Source organism: Parasteatoda tepidariorum, chromosome 7, assembly GCF_043381705.1.
Source record: "Parasteatoda tepidariorum isolate YZ-2023 chromosome 7, CAS_Ptep_4.0, whole genome shotgun sequence".
In the NCBI taxonomy this organism is placed as follows: domain Eukaryota; kingdom Metazoa; phylum Arthropoda; class Arachnida; order Araneae; family Theridiidae; genus Parasteatoda; species Parasteatoda tepidariorum.
Window position 1 is genome coordinate 50,135,758 of NC_092210.1, and position 21,404 is coordinate 50,157,161.

At 28.5% G+C, this 21,404-nt stretch overlaps 1 protein-coding gene across 3 annotated transcripts in view; it reads left to right on the plus strand.

Moving 5' to 3' along the window:
* LOC107453795 (polypyrimidine tract-binding protein 1 heph) overlaps positions 1-21,404 on the plus strand; it is an 82,230-nt gene that overhangs the window by 30,065 nt on the left and 30,761 nt on the right. For 2 of the 3 annotated variants that reach the window (XM_016070744.4, XM_043040731.2), the window contains 2 exons: positions 18,538-18,642; positions 18,727-18,876. In XM_016070744.4, the coding sequence (XP_015926230.1) occupies positions 18,538-18,642; positions 18,727-18,876 (255 nt within the window). Of the gene's footprint in view, positions 1-8,031; positions 8,455-18,537; positions 18,643-18,726; positions 18,877-21,404 lie in introns of those variants that run through there. The other variant, XM_043040737.2, reaches the window with a different exon arrangement.

Genomic DNA, 21,404 nt, shown 5'->3' on the forward strand with positions numbered 1-21,404 from the left:
ATTAAAGGATTTCACCATTAACACCTCATTACCATTAGTTATAGATTGTGCTGAAAATGATTTTGTGAATTAATATGTAAAACCAGTAGGGTTGTTTTTAAAAAAATATAAATTTTAGTCCATAATACATATACTCTCTTCTCTCTATATAGGCAAAGCATTTAGGTATTATATTTGAAATTAATTATTGCCACAACAAGCATTGTTGCTTCTAGTAAAATAGAAGAGAATAATTTTTAAAATTGGTCTTAGATTAAGGTCCTTGAAAATTTTGTTGAGGTCCTTGAAAAGTCCTGGAAAGTCCTTGAATTTCAATCTCATCATAGAGTGGGAACCCTGTAATGGCTTTTTTAAAAGAAAAACTTCCATCAATATATTGAACAAATTATGAAAAGAACAAGCATTTATTATAATATTGCATTAGTATTTCAAATCAAAATTAAATAATTAAATTCTTTGATAAAGAAATATGTTTCCCTATTAAACATTTTCAACGTTTATAGTAGTTTTTTTTTGTTATCATTTCGAAATAAACCATAATTCGGATTTTTTAAAATTTATTTTCGGTTTATTTTATTAAACTTAGTAACTAGACTAGACTAAAAATTTAATAACAAGGACTAAAAAATTGAACTCTAACATGAAACGTAATTTAAGATTATTCTTAATATTGATAAAACGAAAAAAAAACTTCTTTCCCTTACATAAAATAGAGAAGTCTTAATGGGTTAATGTGTTCGCTAAGTAATAGGTTCATAATATGTCGTAATAGGTAATAGGTCGTATAATAGGTTAATAAACTTTACTTATTACGGCCGAAAGAAGTTTGATTAATTAAAGTTGTCATTATTAATTGAATTTATTTGTCCATACTGCCATTCAATTTATAAAGCCTTAAATATATATTTATGAAAACGAATGCCGTTATGTAAATTTACTACGTTCGAAAAGATTGTTTAATAATTTTTTAATTAATGAATAGCTTCTCTATAAAAAATATTATTATTATTTTTTGTTGCATTTTTAAGTGGAAACAAGTAAGTCTTATTCCTGAACTTTAATTGCGAATTTGAAAATCTCCTAACAAGCGATTTTTTTAAAATTTATTTATTCTACTATTATAAATTTTAAGAATAAGCCTCTATGTTTCAATTTTTACTCGAAAAAGAATGTATACATAAATAAATGTAGGTAAGATATTTTTTCAGAATCTATTGAAACTAATTTTATATGTCGAGTGTGTATAGACATTAATAAAATTTATCAAAGCCACTCCTGAGTTCAAATTTAACCATATTGTTACAACAGTTTTCAACCCTTATAGTGCATCATTAATAGGTTCAGCTGTATCATTGATATTGTTCAACAATATTACAGTCGAACTCTAAAATTTATTATGGTTTCTTAATAGTATTATAATATTTTTGTGTTTAAACATCCATTACGCTTTAGAGTTTAAAAAACTACTTTATTTGAAATTAAAATTTTGTTTCCTTCAATTTATCCCTCGGTTTCTTACAAATTGAATATCAGTTGGAAAAGAGAATTGAGAGAACTTGGAAAGTTAACAAATGATGTTAGCACGTGTACATTTTTGAAAAAATCATTCTGAAAATCAGATGATTGGTATATTCATCAATTTTAGTTGCGCTGGAAGATCGCCCATTTTGCTATACGCTAAGCACGCCCCTTTAACCACAGCATGATAAATGACTTGTTAACTTTCACATTCGTTTAGTAAACTCTAAGTTATATTTGGCATTAACCAAGGGTTAGAGTATCAAATGCAATTTAATCGAGATACTTTCATCAGAATTAATATCTTATATTTTCTAACACTTTTATTTGAACTTTTTATTTTATCTTGGAAAGAAATGGATCATTAACAAGAAGATTTACTAATTGCTCTAGCTCCCTTGCCATTCACCCACATTCATTTTTTTTTTTTTATCTGTAATTTCATCTTGCAACTTTCAATCTTGGCAACAACCACCACTCGTCGCTGTGTAACTGATTCGTTTAGTTGTTCGACATATGAACTGTATTAATTTTTTTTTGACTGTCAATTTTGCGTTTTGCTTGCAATTAATAGCTCGCAACCGTATCTACGAATTGGAGCCAAGATTACGAGCACATTTGTGAAGCTGTAACATCAGCGTTTACGCTTTTTTCATTCATTTGTTTAGTTTTCTCATTAACGCCTACAAAATGGATGCGGCTTCTCCCTCAATTAAGTTTTGTCTAACATTTAAAATGCGTTTATAAAAATCTTTATCAGATTTTTCTATCGATCGACTGGATGATAATGGGGAAGATTATTATTATTTTTACCCATAATTATTTATAGATGGACGTTTACGTTGCTCATGTGTGACTTTATCAAAATAAAATTAGTGTTATCTAGATGTTTTCGCTGACTATTCTTAAGCAAATATCTTTGTAATATTTTATTTTTAGTATAGATTGATTATTGCTTTTTTTTTAAATCGATTTAAAGCAGTCTGAGTAGTTTTTCAAACTTTTGGAACATTTTGTTTTTTCGAAAAGCTAGTTAATAAGATATTAGGCATTAATGGCTCTTTCTAATTATGCTTCAGTTTTGAAGCATTCCAAATATACGTAATTATGCATTTTGGTCCCTCATATGCGTATATACTTTTTCAAAATGTAATTTTTTTTGAAAATTTATGAGGAATTTTTATATAGACGAAGAGAATTAAGGAATTTTCGTAAGGATGACTCATTATCCCTTTTCTCTTTTACACTCTACCCCTCCATTTTTTGAACGACCTTTTGTTGTTCACAAATATATTATAGTTTAACGCATTTTAAATTTATTATTGAACTGTCTTCGTTTAACTTGTTTGACGTACTTTTATTAAACAGTGGTTACAATGCATTTGTTTGAAGTGCCACGTGAAATTTATGCACTTCGTCTGTCCGTTTTACAAATACGAATTTGTGTTAAATATTCATTAAGCATGTGCTATTTGTACTTAGTATTTTGTCATACTGTGCAGTAAACTTGTACGCAGTGCAAGTGGCACCCCTCTGCGCCGCAACAAATTTAATGTATGTCCACTTTTCAGCTCTTTCCCTGCATATTATGCTTTAAATTTTGTAATTTAATATTGAATAGTTGATTGTATATTATTAAACCCTTAACGATCTTATTATTTTCAAGAAAACTGTCATAATGCATAATAATATGTATTCATTGTTTATTTTTGGAATTTTTTTTTTCGTTTTTAACGAAGTAATTCTGAAATTAAAATAACTAAATTTTATTATTCTTTTGCGATAAAATTTGCCTTTACAGTTTTTTTAATTTTTTTTTTAAATTAGTATATTTTACCTGCAAAACTTATTTCTGTATTCTATTGTTGAAGTGTTTGAATAAGGAATGGAAATGGAAAACACCTAAAGTAACATTTACATACATTCCATTTTCAGGGGTCTATCCAGACATTTTGTGAAAGGTCCAGTTTTCGTGAAATTGTGAAAAAATTACATTCTTTAAACCAGGGTCCTGCTTTTATGAATTTGTGCAAACAGGGTCCGGTTATTGCAAAAAAATTTTTCAAGGAGCTTTTAAAATTGCAAATAGTTACAAGATTATGCTCAGCTACTTAAAATTATAGTAAAAAAAATTACATTTTCAAAAATAAACAGCAATTGCTGCTTCTAAATTATAGATGCAACATACAAATATTTGGTATATAGCCTACACTGCTGAACGCAGAATATTCATTTCGAACGAATAATGGAAGAAGCGTCTGCCGAAAACAAAACTTAATTCGTTTACATCCATCTTTCTTGTTTTCTGCCCTGGGAAGGGTTTATTCAATTAACAAAACAATAATGAAGATAAACAAATTTGTGAAGGGTCCGATTAAAAGAAAAATCATTTTGTGAAGGGTCCGTTTTTAAATTATAATATTTTGTGAAGGGTCCGTTCACGGATTTCTTCACAAAATTTCTTCTAAACAGACCCCTGAGTTTAAGTAATTTCTTCAGAGATTTTTTTAGTGAATGTTCTGCATTTTAAAAAATTTTAGACAGATATGGTTTGAGCAGGTAGCTTTCCTTAAGCATCGAAACAATTTAGTATCTCTTTTATTTTAGGTGATGCTGACGTGAGTAGGTGGCATAATTATTATTATTAAGTAACTGTCAAATGTATTTCAATTTAGTAAAGAGCGATTGAGATCTAACTGCACGCAAGAGGGGTGAGGGCTTGCAAAATTACGTTTGTTATTCTCGTTAGCTTCATTTAAGCCTTCCCCCATTTAAAAATCCTTTGAAGTTCCTTTTTATTTTCCCATCGAAAACTTTCTTCCATTCATTTTCAGTGAAGATTTTCCGCTTGACTTGTTCAATCAAATTACATTCATCCTGTTTTGTCGTCTAATTGCTACATAAAAAGCCTTTCAAAATTCGTCGCCCGCTGCTCTTACTTTTTATCAGCGTGGCCCATCAATGGTTAGCCGCCATTGTTTCGGGTCATGCCTACCGAATACTCTTCAGCGTTTTCATTTTTGAGGTCATTAACGGCGTGAAAATTTTCCAGTGTATGCTGCAGCACTGATAAAATATTTCAAGGTTGCAAGAAGAAAGGGTCCCCCCTTGTCTTTTTACCATCCCTCCCTCTATCCTCTTCAACATTGTCCTCTTTTTGAAGCTTAGTGTTCATTAAGTATCAGAGACTGCCTTTATAGTAAGTCAGGCATCTTTGTTACAAAGATGCCCTTGAATTTCTGAAGAACTTGCTTTGTGGTTGTAGTGGCTGAAACAAAGAACAGAACGGCTTACTCGATGAGATATTTTAATTGGAAATGTGCCTTAAAAATAATCTTAATTTTATGAGTTTTTTAATAAATATTTAAAATTTTTGCAATAAATTGAAGTTCACCTTTTGTTAAGATTTTGAAACAGCTAATTAGATTAAGATTCCTGAACTTTCAAAGGGATGTTATCATTGAAACTTGTTCTACCAACGGAAACATACCATTGGGTAACATTACATTTTGAATTCTTGTAAGAAATAAATAACTTTCATTTCGATAATAGCGTCTTAAAGCCCATCTCCTTCATTGATCATAAGTCAGTCCTATCTATCCTTATATTGTGGAATCAGCAAAAATCTAAACTAATATACTGCATTTAGCATTGGCAGGGGTTAATAAAAATCGTTTTCTAAAATTTTAACTGGTTCAACGTTTATACCGATTGAAAATTAAAAGATATCAACCATAAGATTGGTATCTTCAGGCTCTTTTTATTTTTTCCTTTTTTTTTTTTTATAGGTATTAGTTATGTTATTCTCAACTGATAGATCAGTTTTAATTTTATTAGCCGATTTTTTAAACCTGGAAAATATTAAAATTTATCAATAACGAATGTTTTTAAGCTTATAGAATTATAATTTCAAATGCAAAATATTAATTAAAAGCTTTGGTGCAACATATTTGAAACAATATTTTTTTAGTTGGCAATTTATTTCTGTCTTAGTCAATTATAGAGGGGAAAAAAATCACAGCTGATTTTTATTTGTTTTCCTTCATCACCTAATATATATTCTTTTATTGTTAAAGTAATCAGCTCATTTTCTATTCTTAGCTGAACTTCAATGATCAACATACATCCCAGTTTGCAGCCTGTTTTTTCGTTTACCTCTTTCCATAACCATAAGCCTTTTTTTGTATCTGGGCAGCAGCCATCAATAACAGGGTCTATCTCTTGTCTTCTTTTAGGAGGCTGAGAGAGTGGATCGCTGAAAGAATGTTGAAGAACTTTCGGCTTCAACAGATGCCCTCGAGTGCCTTTTTTTAAAAGCTTGTAGTGAAAGGATCCTTTCTGAGCCTTTTACGTAGACTAGTTTTAAAACCGAGAAAGCCGGATGAGAATTGTGACAAGGGATTCTTTTGAAAGCTAAATTTGTCTTCTTGGACAAAAGTGCTTGTTATAACACTTTTATTATTATTTTTTTTTTTTAGTTTTGATGTGTAAATAAACTCTTGTGCGTTGGTTCTTTAAGTCAGTTATATAATTAGTTCTTACGAAATTAAATTGTTTAAAATTTAGATAATGGTTGGTGTCGCTTTTATCTTGACAAAATTTGTAACGAAATTTAATGTACGATTTCATTTAAATGAAGTTAATTTTTTTAACTACGTTCGAACGCGGCTTTTTACTGCGTGTATTGCTATTTCCTATAGTGCAACTGAAAACAATTCTATGGGTACATAAAACTACGATCATCATTTCGTTTTTGCAATTTTTATTGATTGACATTGAAGTAAGCTTCAATTATAATAATCCCTGAATGGTTTTTTAAGTTTAATTTTTTCTTCTATTCAGAACTCTATTTAAGAAAATGTTAAGGAATATGTTTTAGCAATTCTTAAACAAATTAAATATCTATTACTATTCCAATTAGAAATACAATAACGATATATAATTTTTTATTCTTTAATTTCATTTATGGGGGGGGGGATACTGCTGTAAATTTACATGTAGTTATAACCGCAAAAAAAAATTACGAACTAAGATTCTATTCTTAGTGGTTTAATTTTCTAATATTTAAATAATTACTCCAATGCGTCATTATCTGCGCTCAAAAAATAAGAATAAAGCATTGATTTTGATTATTTAACTGTTGGCGAATTGGCAATTTTTAAAAAGGTTTAATAGGTTAAGTTATTTGTCCGTTTTAAAGCGCGGATAATTTTTCACTCTAAGATGGCATTTATAGTTCGAAATTATATCTTTGCTTCAAGGGCAAGGCGTTTAAACTGTGACTATTTTTTTTCTTGGCAAAAGAGATTCAAAATAACCTAATTAATCACACCTAAGTATTGATGGAAAAGAATAGGTCGTTTTTGGTCCTACTCCTCTATTAGGTGTAAAGATGAAGAAGGCTAAACCTGATTAAGTAATGATTATATCTTAATATGATTAGCACAAGAAGACACCTTTTTTTATGAGCTTCTTATCTTCTATACAGCATTTTTTTCAAAACTTATTATTTTTTTTTTACATGGTTCATTTTCGAAAAAAAAAAATCTTATGTTTCAATGTGGAAGTCAGGTTTCTACTTTAAAAAGAAAAGAAAAGAAAAATATTTAAACTTATTTTTTCAAAGTAAAAAATTTTCTTTCAAAATATCAGCTGAGCTTCATTTCCATCTGCGAATGTTAGTTCATAGCTAAATTACACACATACGCATTGGCGTTCCTTTAAAAATCTATGAATGCTTTTATTTATTATCTCTAATACTAATGGCAAAAGTTTACCCGGGTATTGCGAGAAATCTGCTTAGCAGACTGAAACCCCTTTTTTCTCTTTCTCTTCGGTATGTTGGTCATCATGACTGGTTTTAGCTATCATGAAGTCATGCATTTATTTCTACCGGACGTTTAGAAGATTCTCACGTTTTCATTTATTTGTTTTTTCTTTCTATATATTACGTATCAAGCTTGGCAATCAATCGCTTTTGGCGATCATTTTTACCTGGAGCAATTGCCACTATTTTATACCTTTTGTTTATTCTGACTTCAAAACTTTTCAATTGTTCTAAAAGTTTTAAGATAATAGTAAGATTTGTATTTATTATTTTACTTGCATACTGGAAACAGTTTTTTATGAAATTTATTATAAAAGTAAATATAATTTATTTAGTGTTTAATATTGCTAAACGGGTAAGTTACGTACCGTTTTCGATAGTTTTTCATCTTATCAATCATACAAGCAACTTCTAAATAATTAATAAATAAATTATTTATAAGTATTTGTAAAATTGGCATGGTATTGTACTGAACCATACGAAAAGAAAAACAAATGACAAAATTGTAAAATCTAATTTTTATGTCAAAAAATAATTATAATTTAGAAAGAAATTCGTTAATTGTTTTGGTCATAATATTTTTTTTTTTTTGCCCTCCTGTGAAAGAATTTTTCAACTTCGTTATGAGGAGTAGTTAAATTGGCGACTGGCAAACCAGTTGCGGCAACCCTTTGCTGCCTTTCCATCATGTTCACCGCCTTTCACTTTCCTCTCTGAGAACTTTCTTGCGGATCTAAAATCGCTCTGTTCCTTCGTTTTTCCCATCCAATATTTCTCTTTCGTAACAATCTCACGCTTCAAAAAATCACTCCTTTTTATTTCCCCAAAACATTCAATCTCCTTCAAATTAATTTCCCTCTTCTTACTCACCAAAAGATTAATCAAACCAAAATTTCACTTCAGCTGTTGATAAACTTTCATCTTCCCTCGGCATCTGTCAAAAATCCTGTGATATCTCCTCGCCCTGTGACGTTCTTTGCGAGGATTTTTTTTGTTTTGTTTGTTGTTGTAAAGAGTTCGGTTTCATTTCGAAAGAAACTCGACTCGTTTGTTTTGTTTGGAATTTTTTAAGAATACGAAGAAAAACAATAGAATTTTCAGTCCCGATGGTGAGTTTGCTTTAATTTATTTTGAATTTTTTAAAAAAATTTTTTCTATTTTTTTGTTTATTTTAGATTTTGAAAGAGTTGTTTCCAAATTAAGCGTTAGTTTTCTGGTGCTAGAAAATATTTTTCAAATTAAACAGAGTTTAAATGAAGTTATGATTCAAAAATTTGATATTGGGGAAAAAAATTCTTCTCAAAATGTAAGTTTTCTTTCTTGTAAATAATAAGACGAAGTCCGTCTTATTTTTTTTTTTTTTTCCTAACGAAATTTATTTGTTTATTTTTACCATAAAAAATCCATTCCATTTTCTTAATTTAGTGCTGTAAATTTAGTTTTATTATTTTTAATGAAACGTGACGTTGCATGTAGGACAGAGTTCGCATGATTTAAATTACTTGACTCGCATGATTTAAATCAAAGTCTGTTTTTTTTTTCTCCAGTGAAATAATAAGATTGGATTAACGTATGCAAAGTATTATTTGATGACAGAAATGGTTTAAAAATGAAAAACTAATTGTGAAAAGATTTATGTAAAGCTTACAAATTTTAACTTTCCATTAGCTAAACATAAAATAATTTGCTGTTTCATTTTATTATTCAATTATACCCTTTTAATCCTTATTAAATGTGTAGTTTGTTTTAATAAATAAAGTCTTTTTATCGAGATAACTTAAAAAAATGAGTTTCTCTTCGTATTTCTTTTTTATTTAATATCTGACAAATTGGGTTTTTGTCAGGATGAAATTTCAAATGCGTTTCGTTCCTAATGTTTGCAGTTAGATTAAATCAAATAATCATAATTTTAATGAGAATTTTGGCAACTAACAGAAAGTAAAAACATTGGTTTTAAATTTCGTAATGGCTTACATAAATTTTTTTATTTTAAAACTTATGATTTTCTATATGCATCGGATTTTCTCTCATTCGTTGTTGTTTAATTCAATGCGTGGGAAAAATAAATTCCTTAGAATTACATCCGCCGGACAATCAAATTTACATTTGCCGGATTTGCCGGATAAACAAATTTACATTTAGAAACAGACAAAAATTTGCATTATTAAAATCATGACTTCAAAAAAAGGAAAAGGTAACAATTTGATTTAAAGAAGATTTTTTTTTTTCATAATCTACCAACCAAAGCATCTGATATAACATAATAATAATAAAACTTATATTTAAAAACAATGTACTAACCAAATTAGTTATTTCTCAAAAAGTAGTTATAATTATTATTTAATTATTAGAAGTTATCATTAAAAAATAAAAATCATAGTTAATTGTTCTAGCTCAACATTCTGGTGCTTTCCAAAGACAAAAACTGCATATATAAGTTTTAACTACATATTTAAGTTTTAAAAAAGCACTTGTATTTAAATAAGGATGAGCTAAACAGATTAAATTGAATTATGTTTGTTACCATCAAATTATTTTACATGCGGGTAATGGAAAATTATAATTTAGAATTATAATGTTACTTTAAGTGTTTTTTTTTTTTTTTTTTTTTTTTTTTTTTTTTTTTTTTTAATTCCAAATTCTGAAGTTTTAATTTATTTTTTGATTTACTCCGTTCTACTCGTAAATTGCACTTATTGTGAACCCTATATTTATTTATTATTTGTCAATGAAAAAATTTTAAAAGAAAAAGCATGGTTAATAAATTTAAAAGAAACTTGTTGCGACTTCCAATTTTAAAAAAATGAAGTAGCATTTACAAATTTAAAAAACAAATATTTGAAACCTATCGTATAAAAAAAGAAATGTTTTTCTCAAAAGAAAATGTTTTTCTAATTATAAATAGACAAACTTTAGAAGAAAAGAAAAAAAAAAACGAGCGCTGTGGCATTATAGACATAAGTTTTTTTTTTGAAAGTCGATTTAGTAGTTTTTCTGAAATTAGGAAAACTTCTGAAATTTTTATGTAAGGACCCTCGGATTGGTAGTTCACACCCCTTGAAAAACTACTTGTTTAATCAAAAAATGATTATCCTAAATCAATTTTGAATTGTAGCATTTGATAAATTGTATATGATTATGCATTTGTTATTTAAAAAATGTCTTAACTTTTAATTCAGTGAAGCCCTTGTAATACGAGATAATACCGACAAAAATGTTAATTTTTTTCTTCTTTCTTTTAAGCATCATCATTTAAATCAAAGATCGGCATTCCTGTTCCTCCGGTTTCGCTTTTTAATTTCTTTTCAATTTCCATTTTCTCACGCATCAAAATTCGTATTGGTTATTGATATATAAATGCATATAATTATTATAAGATATGCATAAGTTGCGGCAGTTCATCATTAAAGTAAAGCTGCCTTATGGTAGTCTTAAATGATTATTATTTTATTATTATTCATTTATCTATGCTAATAAATCATTTTGATGAAGTGCACACTGTATCATTGATTATTTTGGAAACAAATTCTTTCATTTGATTTAGATAGTTAATCCTTATTGTATTTTTTTATAGTTATAGCATATAACAAGATTTTTATCATACAATTTTCATTGTTCATATTAATGCCTATCAGTGCCGATTCTTTAGATGATTGGATAGAGAGGGGGGGGGGCACGTCTTTTAAGCTAATGAAAGAAATACCAATTACAACTTTCCACTTGAGTTGTCTATCGCCACATTCTTTGTTTACCAGGGTTCGTTTGCCGGCCTTTTTTATTGTAGGTATCCTTTCACCTGTTCACCTTTCAGACAGGTTTTTAGTTGCCCAAGGCTTTTTGAACCTCGTACTCCTTTGTCTGTTTCCAGTAGAAAGCTTGTCTAGGTTCCAATCAAATATTTGACCATGAACGAAAAAGATTCATTCAGCTTGTAAAGCACTATTTTTTTTTCCCAATGTGAAAATTGACTGAGAGAGAAACACTTGTTTAATCTTACCTAGTCAAATCGTAAATAAAATTCCAATTGAAACAGATTGAATGAATGAATGTTAATTTTTTTTTTATGGTGACTATAAAAAGCTGTCAGCAATTTAAAGCAGATGATTAAAATCGACAATTTAAGCCGTTTTTCTTTAAACATTTAATCACTGATTTAAAAAAAATTTTTTAAAGCAATTTGTCATCCTTTTCCCAAATTATAAACTTTGGTAAGGATAAGTAAATATTGCGATAAAAAGTTACTATTTCAAGTTCAAATCGCGATACTAAATGCTTATTGTAGTCTTAATTATGATCGAATTCATCCTAAATTGGTTTTCATGAATTTTTCCGCAGCAATCTAAAGTTTAAAACCCCAAGCAACGTTGGCGGCAGTGCTTACGAATATCTAGAGAAAATCACGAGTTGAAAAAGAATTATTTGTATAGGATTGTATTATAGCACTATGCAAAAAGTGGAATTTTTGGAAATAAGAATTTTTTTTTTCTCCATCGAATCAAAACTTATATTCGTTTTGTTTCAGACATGGAATGTGAAAAGCTCCTTTACGTAAACTTCTAACTAATCTTTCTATATTAATAAATTACATTCGGTTTGCTAGTATTCTTTAAATTCGAACTTAGTTTTGCTTTGCGGTCTTAAAAGGATTCTATATTCTAATATTTTACGAAGCCCTTTTTTCCGGTTTTTTTTTTTTTTTTTTTTTTTTTTTTTTTTTTTTTTTTTTTTTTTTTTTTTNTTTTTTTTTTTTTTTACTCAATACTTTTTTTTCCGGTTACCGAAAAATTTTTTAATAAAGCTATCATGACACTAATTTTCCGAGCGTGAGACATTAAATTTGGGAAACTTAATTCTGATAATAATATAATGGGTTCCATCCTTTAATCCTGTGGACTAAAATTAGTCTTGAGAAAAATCAGGCCTCGCGCAGAATCAATCGGAGGTTTCATCTATTAACCTCTTTTTTTTTCTCCATTTGTCCTTTAAATTAAATCAAAATGTCCCTTTTTCATTAAAAATGTTACAAATATTTTCTGTTAAAAATAAAATATTACAATTTAATATTATTCTTCATAATTATTGCGAAATGATCAAGTCATGATGTCGCACTACAATGAAAAAATGGGATTGATTGAACTTCTGCACCAGCTTACTTGAACAAAATTTGAACTATTGTATTGATGTATCTAAATTTGTTTAAGTTTTCAGTTTTACCTAACTTTTTGAAATGCTGGCTAAAGTTAACTTATTTATGTTTTCATGACTGAAATTCTGTAAATAAGTATATTTTTTAAAAAATGACGTCGGGAAAAAAATGTGCTCCCTGTCAATTTTCACATTTGTATAGCTTGTATTGAAACTCCAGAATGCTTGACGTAGCATATCCGTATTTAAGAAGTAAGGACACAGTTTGTCTTGTTGGAAACATCAGACTTATTTGTTCCCAATTAGTATGTCATTTATGCTAACATAAATTGAAAACTACATGCAAAATTCCTATTTTCCTGTGCCTTAAAGAATGTTTATAAATCAATAGTTTCACAGCGTGTATATACTGCTTACTTTTAAACTACATTTTACAAAGTGCACCAGCTTACATACCAAGCTAGACCAAAATTATCCAAGCGAGCTCGAATTGCGAAACAATCCGTAAGGAACTGGCTACGAGTTGTGTGTGTAGAGTCCCTCTTGTAGTTAAATCTTTTACGAGTCATAATTAAAACCTAATTTTTTAACTTGAGTTTTCTCAGCGCAAGTTACGTGTAACTTGATAATGAAAAAATTTCACTTTAAATATATTTTTAGTTTTCATTATTCATTAAGATTTCAAGTAGTAAAAAACTAAAAGTTGATCAAGTCGAAAAATTTTAGTTATGTGTCTGTATCATTTGGGATTTTTAACTATTAGCATTCTATGAAAAAATAATCATCTAAGAGTTGAAAGACCTTGGTCGTCATTAATAAATTCTTGCTAAATTTTGATCTGTCTTTTCTACCTAAAGTGAATACCGGTTATGATAAATATCTGATACTCAGTAGAAAGTAGATATTTTTCATTCCGTCTTTTAGACTTTAATCATTTAAATTATATCATCAAAACCTTTTAGTTTTTTGTAACATTTGGTTAACAGCAATGATTGATAACTCAGAAAACATGAAAGTTAATTAATTGGATGAAACTACTGTAAATATAATTTACGCAACATTATGAGGAATTATGAAGTCAAATCAGACTTGAAGTCAAACTCAATTGCCTGTGAAGGCAAAATCAAGTTAAATTGGTTGAAGTTTTATAATTTTAATTCTAGTATATTATGATTTTAAACATTAATACTATATACGTTATATTTTTAAACGGGTAACACACTAATTATAACCTCCTGATATTTGATACACGAAATATTTGCTATAATTTGAATAGCAAAGAGTGGCAATAATATGAAATAGATTTGTTTTCTCGTAAGGAAAACAAGTTTCTTATTTCTAGATGTTAATAAAAAATTGATACCTATATTTTTAAGCAAGAACTCTTTTATTATTTAAAGCAAAAAGTTAAGGAAAGTTTTATTCACTAAATTAAAAGCAAATAACTGAAAATAAATATCTCATACCAACATTTAAGCTATTAATATTTTCATAAATGCTAAATGATTTAAAAAAAAAAAAAAAAAAAAAAAAAAAAAAAAAAAAAAAAAAAAAAAAANAAAAAAAAAAAAAAAAAAAAAGCAACTGACAATTTTAAATATACTTTTACATTATTTTACAACTCTGATTGACATACAAATAAAAATTATATCATTAAATAATATCTATATGTCGCATTTAGTAATGCCTATAAAAGAGTGAGTTCCTCTTGACTTCTTATGTATAAATGTAAATGTCATATTTCAATATTTAACAGTACAAAATTTATGAGGTTAATCCCAATTTACTTTATTGAAAATTGTGTTTTTTTATTAGTTGAAATTTTAATATAAAAGTTTATGAAATAATTAAGGTCCTTATTTCTAAATTAAGAAAATGTTTTAAAACTAATTGAATGATGAAAAGCGCTCAAAATGCCTCTTAGTTTCATGCATTAATATTTATAAAATAGTGAGGTTATAGTATTAATAAGTTAATTGTGTGCAAAAAAATCCTTTTATTGTATTTTGATTAAAAGTATTTTGATTAATATTTTAATGAATTCTGAATAATTTTTTTGTTTGTTGAAAATAAGTTTTGATTTAAACGTTGTTTTTCGAAAATATTCCAATCAATAATAAAAAGATATAAGTGCAAAAATTTCTTTACCGATGACAAAGGAGAAAAATTATAAAAATTAACTAAAAAGTGAAATTTTGAAGGTCGCCTCATTTTTCCATTGATGCTATTGATTGTAGCAAGAATAATTTATTTAATAAGATAAAGAAAACTGAGAATTTCCAACTCCTTCTGTAATTTCATTAGATAACTAATTTATTTATTTAAAGAAAAAAAATCTCAAAGACAAGGAGTTGGTGATGATTTGTTTTATTTTTTAGCATTTTTTACAGACTTATGACTAAGCAAAAATATTTCTGTGTAACAAAATCAAGTAAGCACTTAAAAATTAATTATTAATGTTTTAAGTAACGCATACTCATATTATCAATTAAATTCAAAAATAAAAAGACATTAATAGAAAAATTGAATTTTTTTTCTGTAAGCTAAAAAATATTCAATAAGCTATAGAATAAGCAAGTTATAAAAATACTTTTTAATAAAGACCAGGTTTTAATTTTTTTGCATAAAAAAATAAGGTTTGGTTTAAGCCAGCCAATCCTGTTTTAAGTTTATCTATTACTTATATCTAAAACTTGCTTTTGAAGTTTAGTTAAGTAAATTTTTTAAAATTCTTATTTGGGTTGCTCTGTAGCAGGTCATGCTTGTACTTACAATTAATTTTAAAAATATCAAAAATATATCAAATTTGTTTAAGTTCTCACAATTTAGGATTTATTTACTAGCAAGCTTGTTCCCCCCCCCCCCCATTTNCCCCCCCCCCATTTTTTTAATTTTTTTCCAAAGCAGTAACATTTTATCGTAAATTTTCTTTCACCTCCATAAGTAATGAAAAATTTAAAGTATAGATAAAGTGATTTTAGGCAAACCTTAAGTAATTCATGAAGTTTCACGTACCTAAAAGAAATTTTCAGAATATCAAAATGCAAACAAATTAATGAGAGTATAATTTAGATATTTTGATATTAAAGAGAAGAAAAAAAATTTTCTTCAGTAATTGAAACTTTTCTGCTTACTCTAGATTTATTTGCCTGTGCTCAGTTCTTTAAATTTTAATAACTGATTGAAAATGAAACAGAATGTTTTTATATATTTCGTTATAGCATCTGCTCGCTATAGTGTCGTTAGAATTTTAGCTATGATACCTTTTGAAAATAGCGCTTTTATGAATTAAAAGATAATGTTGACTTCAAACTAACTTCCTCAGAAGAAACTAACCTTGTGCATGACCTACGACATTGATTTATCTTTATACAATCGAAAGCTGTGACAACAAAAAGTCTTTTCTCCTCAGTTTCCAAAAATTTGATTCATACTGTTACTGTATTATATATCTCAATTCTCAAATGATGTAATATATTGCTAACATTTCTTGATCAGAGTTACTGCTCTTGCTGGTTATAATTGTTAAAAATATTAAATGGACATTTTTTTTATTCTTCACTTCTTACTCCAGAAGTCATCGATTTAAAAAAATAATTTATTGCGATAGCTGTTAAGAAATTTTGAATTAATCATTTACTGTATCATGGTGCGTAGCGTTTTTAAAGAGTGCTTAAAGGTGCATATCTTCGATTTTCATTTTTTTAAAAACCTTTAAGGTGCTTTTTTAATTGGGTGTTTTTAAAAAGTGCTTAAGTTTCCCTTCTTTGAAAAGATTTTTTTTCTTTACCTTGTCGATTTTCGGCACGTGTTATGTAAAAGCGTGCTTTTCACATTGTTCTATTCAACGTTTTCGCAATTTATTAAACCTCAATCTATTTTGGCTTTCTGTCGTTGCATAGCGTATGAAAGCGCCAATCATTTTACATGAAATACTTGCGAGTCCGCATGTGCGTCTACTGAGCTGGGTTCGATGAGATTATTGCAATCCCATGTGCAACTCGCTGCATGTTGCATATTCTCAAATTCAGGCTTCATCTTACACCCTCTGATATCGAACCGAAAAATCTCTTGATCATTTTATAATGGCTAATATAAAAGAGTTCTTTGTCAGAAACTAGTTATTTTATCATGATCATGTTAAGTCTTTGAGAATTATTTTGTTAATGTATATAGTGCTTAAAATAGTTTCTGCGTGCTTAAAAAGTACTTAAAAGTAATTAAAACTTATTTTATTTTTTAAATAACCTTGCTTAAGAGTATAAATAGAAATTTGCTGCATGTAGATGCATGGGAAATTTTATATTGAGCATTCTTCACTGATGTCAGTAAGTTTTTCGAATGGAACGCGGAATATTTAAAAAATGCAGAGAACGCTTAAAAATTGAAATTTAAGAGACATCATCTTAATCGGAAAATCTCTAATTCGGAAAATTTTTCCCACTCACGAGGGGGGAGGGAGAAAGGTTACATTGTGATGTGATGAATGATTTTAGAATATATATGCGTGATGTGGTATCTTGTTGGCTTTCTTCCAAAAAAACATCTTTCTTCAGATGGTGTCTGCTTAAATCAATATCGTGTCATTCGGAATGCTTGAAATGAGATTCGTCCCCCTCCCCACCTCCCCTATCGAAATAAAATAATGATTTATTAAAATACTGCATATTTTAATACCCTCTAAGCCTTTCATTTAAAAGAATTATTTTAGTTTTGTAAAAAAAAAATTTCGTATTATGTGTTGAGGTGACTTCTTAATCTACTTCATAGACACAAACTGGAGGAAAAGAATTTCGTCACGCGATTTCGCTTGATCCGGCAACGGATGTGTTATATATATATATATATTTTTTTTTTAGTATTTTTTTTTCATATGCTTACAAAATCTCTCTTGTTTCTTACATTATCTGGACTCAATATAATTCTAATTAGTTATGCAACATATCTAAGGGAAAGTATTGTAATCGAATAAAAAAAATCACAAGAATTGTTCAGACTAACTAATATTCATATAATTTTTCAGGTTCTAAGGGACATGTATTTTTCTTTTCGAAAGAAATTGTTTTCCAAAATGCAATTTGTTTCGCCGAATTTACGATTTTATCGCATTTGGCGAGGTAGCGAATGCGTACCTTCCCGGGTCCTGAATATCGGACGAGTTATATGTTGTGATAGAAATAAATCTCTTCAGAATTGTTTTTTTTTTTTTTTTTTTTTTTTTAAAAAAAGGGCGAAATAATAGTAATATAAAATTACCACCAAAGCAGTCTTTTCCTTTATGTATTCGTTTCGTATGTCTTTTGTTACAGAGTTCTTTATAATTATCAAAAATTTAATTGATTATTGTTAGTCAATTCAATAAATTGAGCATCAGTATGTAGCTTTTTATTTTAGTAAATTCAGAGATCTTATGCAACATCAGTATTGCCACGCCATAGGAAAAACAAATAAAAGTTGTAAAATACAGAGAATTTAAAAATCATCAAAATGAACAGGGAAATTTTGAATATTTCCTTATAAACTGGGAATTTTCTTTAAAAAAAAAAAAAAATTAAACTCCTCAAAGCGCAATATATGGGATTATTAAAGATGGTTTTAGCTGTACTATTTTATTTCATTTACTTTTTTTTTTCAGAGTACAGTTGAACTGTTTTTTATTTCTCTTAAGTTTTTTCTGTGATGAAAACTATTACAGTTTTCCTAATATAACTCATACAGGAACACTGTGATTATGTGTTTCCTCTTAATATATTGTGTATAATATTTACAAAGAAAACAGTGAATTTTTTTCCTAAATTTGACTGGCATACCTGAACATAAAACAGTTGTTTTTTATGTTGATAAAAATGTGACGTAAATAACTTCGGGTGCTTTGCTTAAAATTCAATTTGTGAACCTGCTAATCCAAAAAAATCGAGATATTATTTAAGTTTTAAAGAATTTTAAAGTGTTAGACTTTTTATCAATTCCTATTGTTGCTATCCTTAAATATTGTTAATTACACTTCTAAAAATTGGAAACTGATTTCAAAATGTCTTTGATTGCAGCGTGGAACAGATGAACTTCTTTCCCAGAGCAGTGGCCATGTCAGCAATGGTTCTGCAATGAGTCCGGAGACGAATGACAATGAAAATAATAATGACGCTAAAAAAGTTAGTAAACATCAATTGCTTTGATGAGGTTTTTATTGAAGTAAATCTTACTGAATGTACTTTTTTTGCTTTATTTTTCTTAAGGTCAAACTCGAAAAAGCACAGACAGGTAAACCATCTCGAGTTGTGCACATCAGAAATGTATCCACCGATGCTACAGAGACAGATATCATTCATTTAGGAATTGCATTCGGACGAGTTACGAATGTACTTCTTCTTAAAGGGAAAAATCAGGTAAATAAATACCTTTCCTTTTTTTCTGATTTTTAAATGAGCATTACTTTTAATGAGATTTTCGTTTAAAACAGTGTTGAGTCCAATATTGCGAACAATAGTGTTTAAAATGTTGCTTTCTTGTGAATTACCAATTTTGTAAATAAAAATTTTAATCAAAAATCTTTGCACTTAGGTTTTTTTTTATTTTATTAGAGTGTTGAACGAATTTTATTATGTTTGAAATTCGTGAAAACAGGAATCTGGCACTCGGGGTCCGTTTAAATATTATCTAATATCTAACGCAAGAAGGAAGAACTAATATTAGCAATTTTTACATTGACACAAAGTTCCCTTAATCTTTAAGAGAAAAAAAAAAGGAACTCATTATAAATTGCATAAGTAATTAGGAAAAATCATATTTTTCGAAAAGAAAATCATTAAGTGTAGGATGAAATTTTGATTAGCATATTTTTGCTATCTATAAAAGAGAGTAGAGAATTATGCATTGGCTATTATTTTTCCTAAAATGTGATAAAGTTGGAATCATTCTTTAAGCTGTTTACGTCATGCATTTACTCGAGGTACTTGGAATCCTGATATGGCAACGTGAAAAGTTCGAATATTGGAGGAAAACGCGAGTTTTTAAACTGCTCACTTTATTGCTTAAGTGATTTTTTTAGATAAGAAGTTAACTATTTAACATTCATAAAACCGCTAATAATTCAATGAATAGAAATAAGATATGAAATATATTACAAATAAATATTGAATTCTATATTGTAATATAATGGTTTTGTTAAACTCTATAATAAACATTCTTCAATTAAGTTCAAATATTTCAACTAATATTACTAATTGAAGTGTCGATTTAATTTTTATATTATATACTTTCCTTCTCTCGGTGTTCTGCGGCTCTCTGTTAAAATTTATTCTAATATTAACTTTGGTATTGCGTGATAAAATAAAAAAGAATTTCTTCTCTTAATTGTTTATTTGTAATAACTATATTTTTGTTAAAAAGGGAATTTCTTTATCATTTTTTAGATCATCAGTATTGAATAAATTCCAATAAAAATTAGTGCTTAGAATACCAATGCTTACTTAAAAAATGCCAATATTCCGTCAACGTGCGTAATTTTAATCAACTTTGTTGTGCAAGTGGACTTAAATTAAAATGGCTGTGCGCTTCTACCTTCACGTATTCCAATGTTCCTAAAAACAGCAGTTTAAAATCAAAAATTCAGAAATCAGTACTGAAAGTGCCGAGTTTTTCAAAAATATTATCCATCTTAATGAGAATCGGCCGTCACGTTTCCAGACTTTCATTCTATCACTCGCGGTGTTTCATTTGCATTTATTCCCATGGACTTGAACAAGTGCGTTGGCGGATAAAGGCTAAAAGAATTCAGCTAAGTGCTGTTGGTAGTTACATGTATCGAGGATGTTATTATGTGAACTAATGTTTCCACTCATAACCTTGAAAAATTATGAGTCACGGTATATGGCCGTGACTGCCTACTAGATCAGCCAGTTGTGGCTTGCGTAGTTCCTGCCTATGCTTCCAGCGGAAATGTACGCGCCTCTTTTTTTCCCTTATCCACCTTCTGCGCCATCAACAATTGGTTTTATTTTTTCTTTTGGTCTTATAACTCTTGAGTTTTATGCGAATCGCACGTGTTGCGGCGGGGTTCACTGATCCCTTGAAAGAAATTATGTATAGCTTCTTTATCATTATTGTATAATCCTCTTTCAAGGTTGAATACTTTCGGTTTCTCTTTTTAATGTCCCGAAGTTTATTCAGTATAAAATGGAAACCATTCAAGTATGAGTGGTTTTTCTCCCATTGATGCCTTTCTGTTTAATGTTATATTTGACCTGATAAGTGTTTCTCTTGACTTTACTTCTAACTACCAATGCCTAGTCCGTTTTAACAGAAAGCTCAAAACAATTTTTTGTAGATGGACACTATTAAAATAATATTTTAGCGATTTTGATTATAAGGATTTTAAACAGAAAATATTTTCCTCATCAATAATACGGATGGGTGCACATTATACAGGAAGGGAAGTTAGATTTTTCTGTACACCATTGCATTAATTTTTTTTTTTCAAACTTGGAGCACTATTGGTTGTTGATGGGTAGATTTTTTAAATTTCAGACTTTCCCTAAAATGTGTTAAGATTTTAAATTAATATAAAATCCAAACGAAACATATATTAGTGATATACATGTTGATTTCCAGCGAATTTCCTGTGGAATTCATTATTTTGGAGGGGGGTATTCAATCGCTATCCAGGAATTTACAGCTATTTTACATAACTTGCAAAAATTAGCTGAGTCAGAACACGAGCACCGGGCAGTGCGTACTTATCAGCACAGTGTTGCCAGATTGGGCTACAAGTAGCGGATTGGGCTACTTTTAAAAGTCCCCGCTACTGAAAATTGAATTTTCGCTACTTGCTACTTTTTGGGCTACTTATTATTTTTCGAACGCTACAAATCTTAAATATGCGCTACTTTTTTTCCTTACTGAAATATATATATAT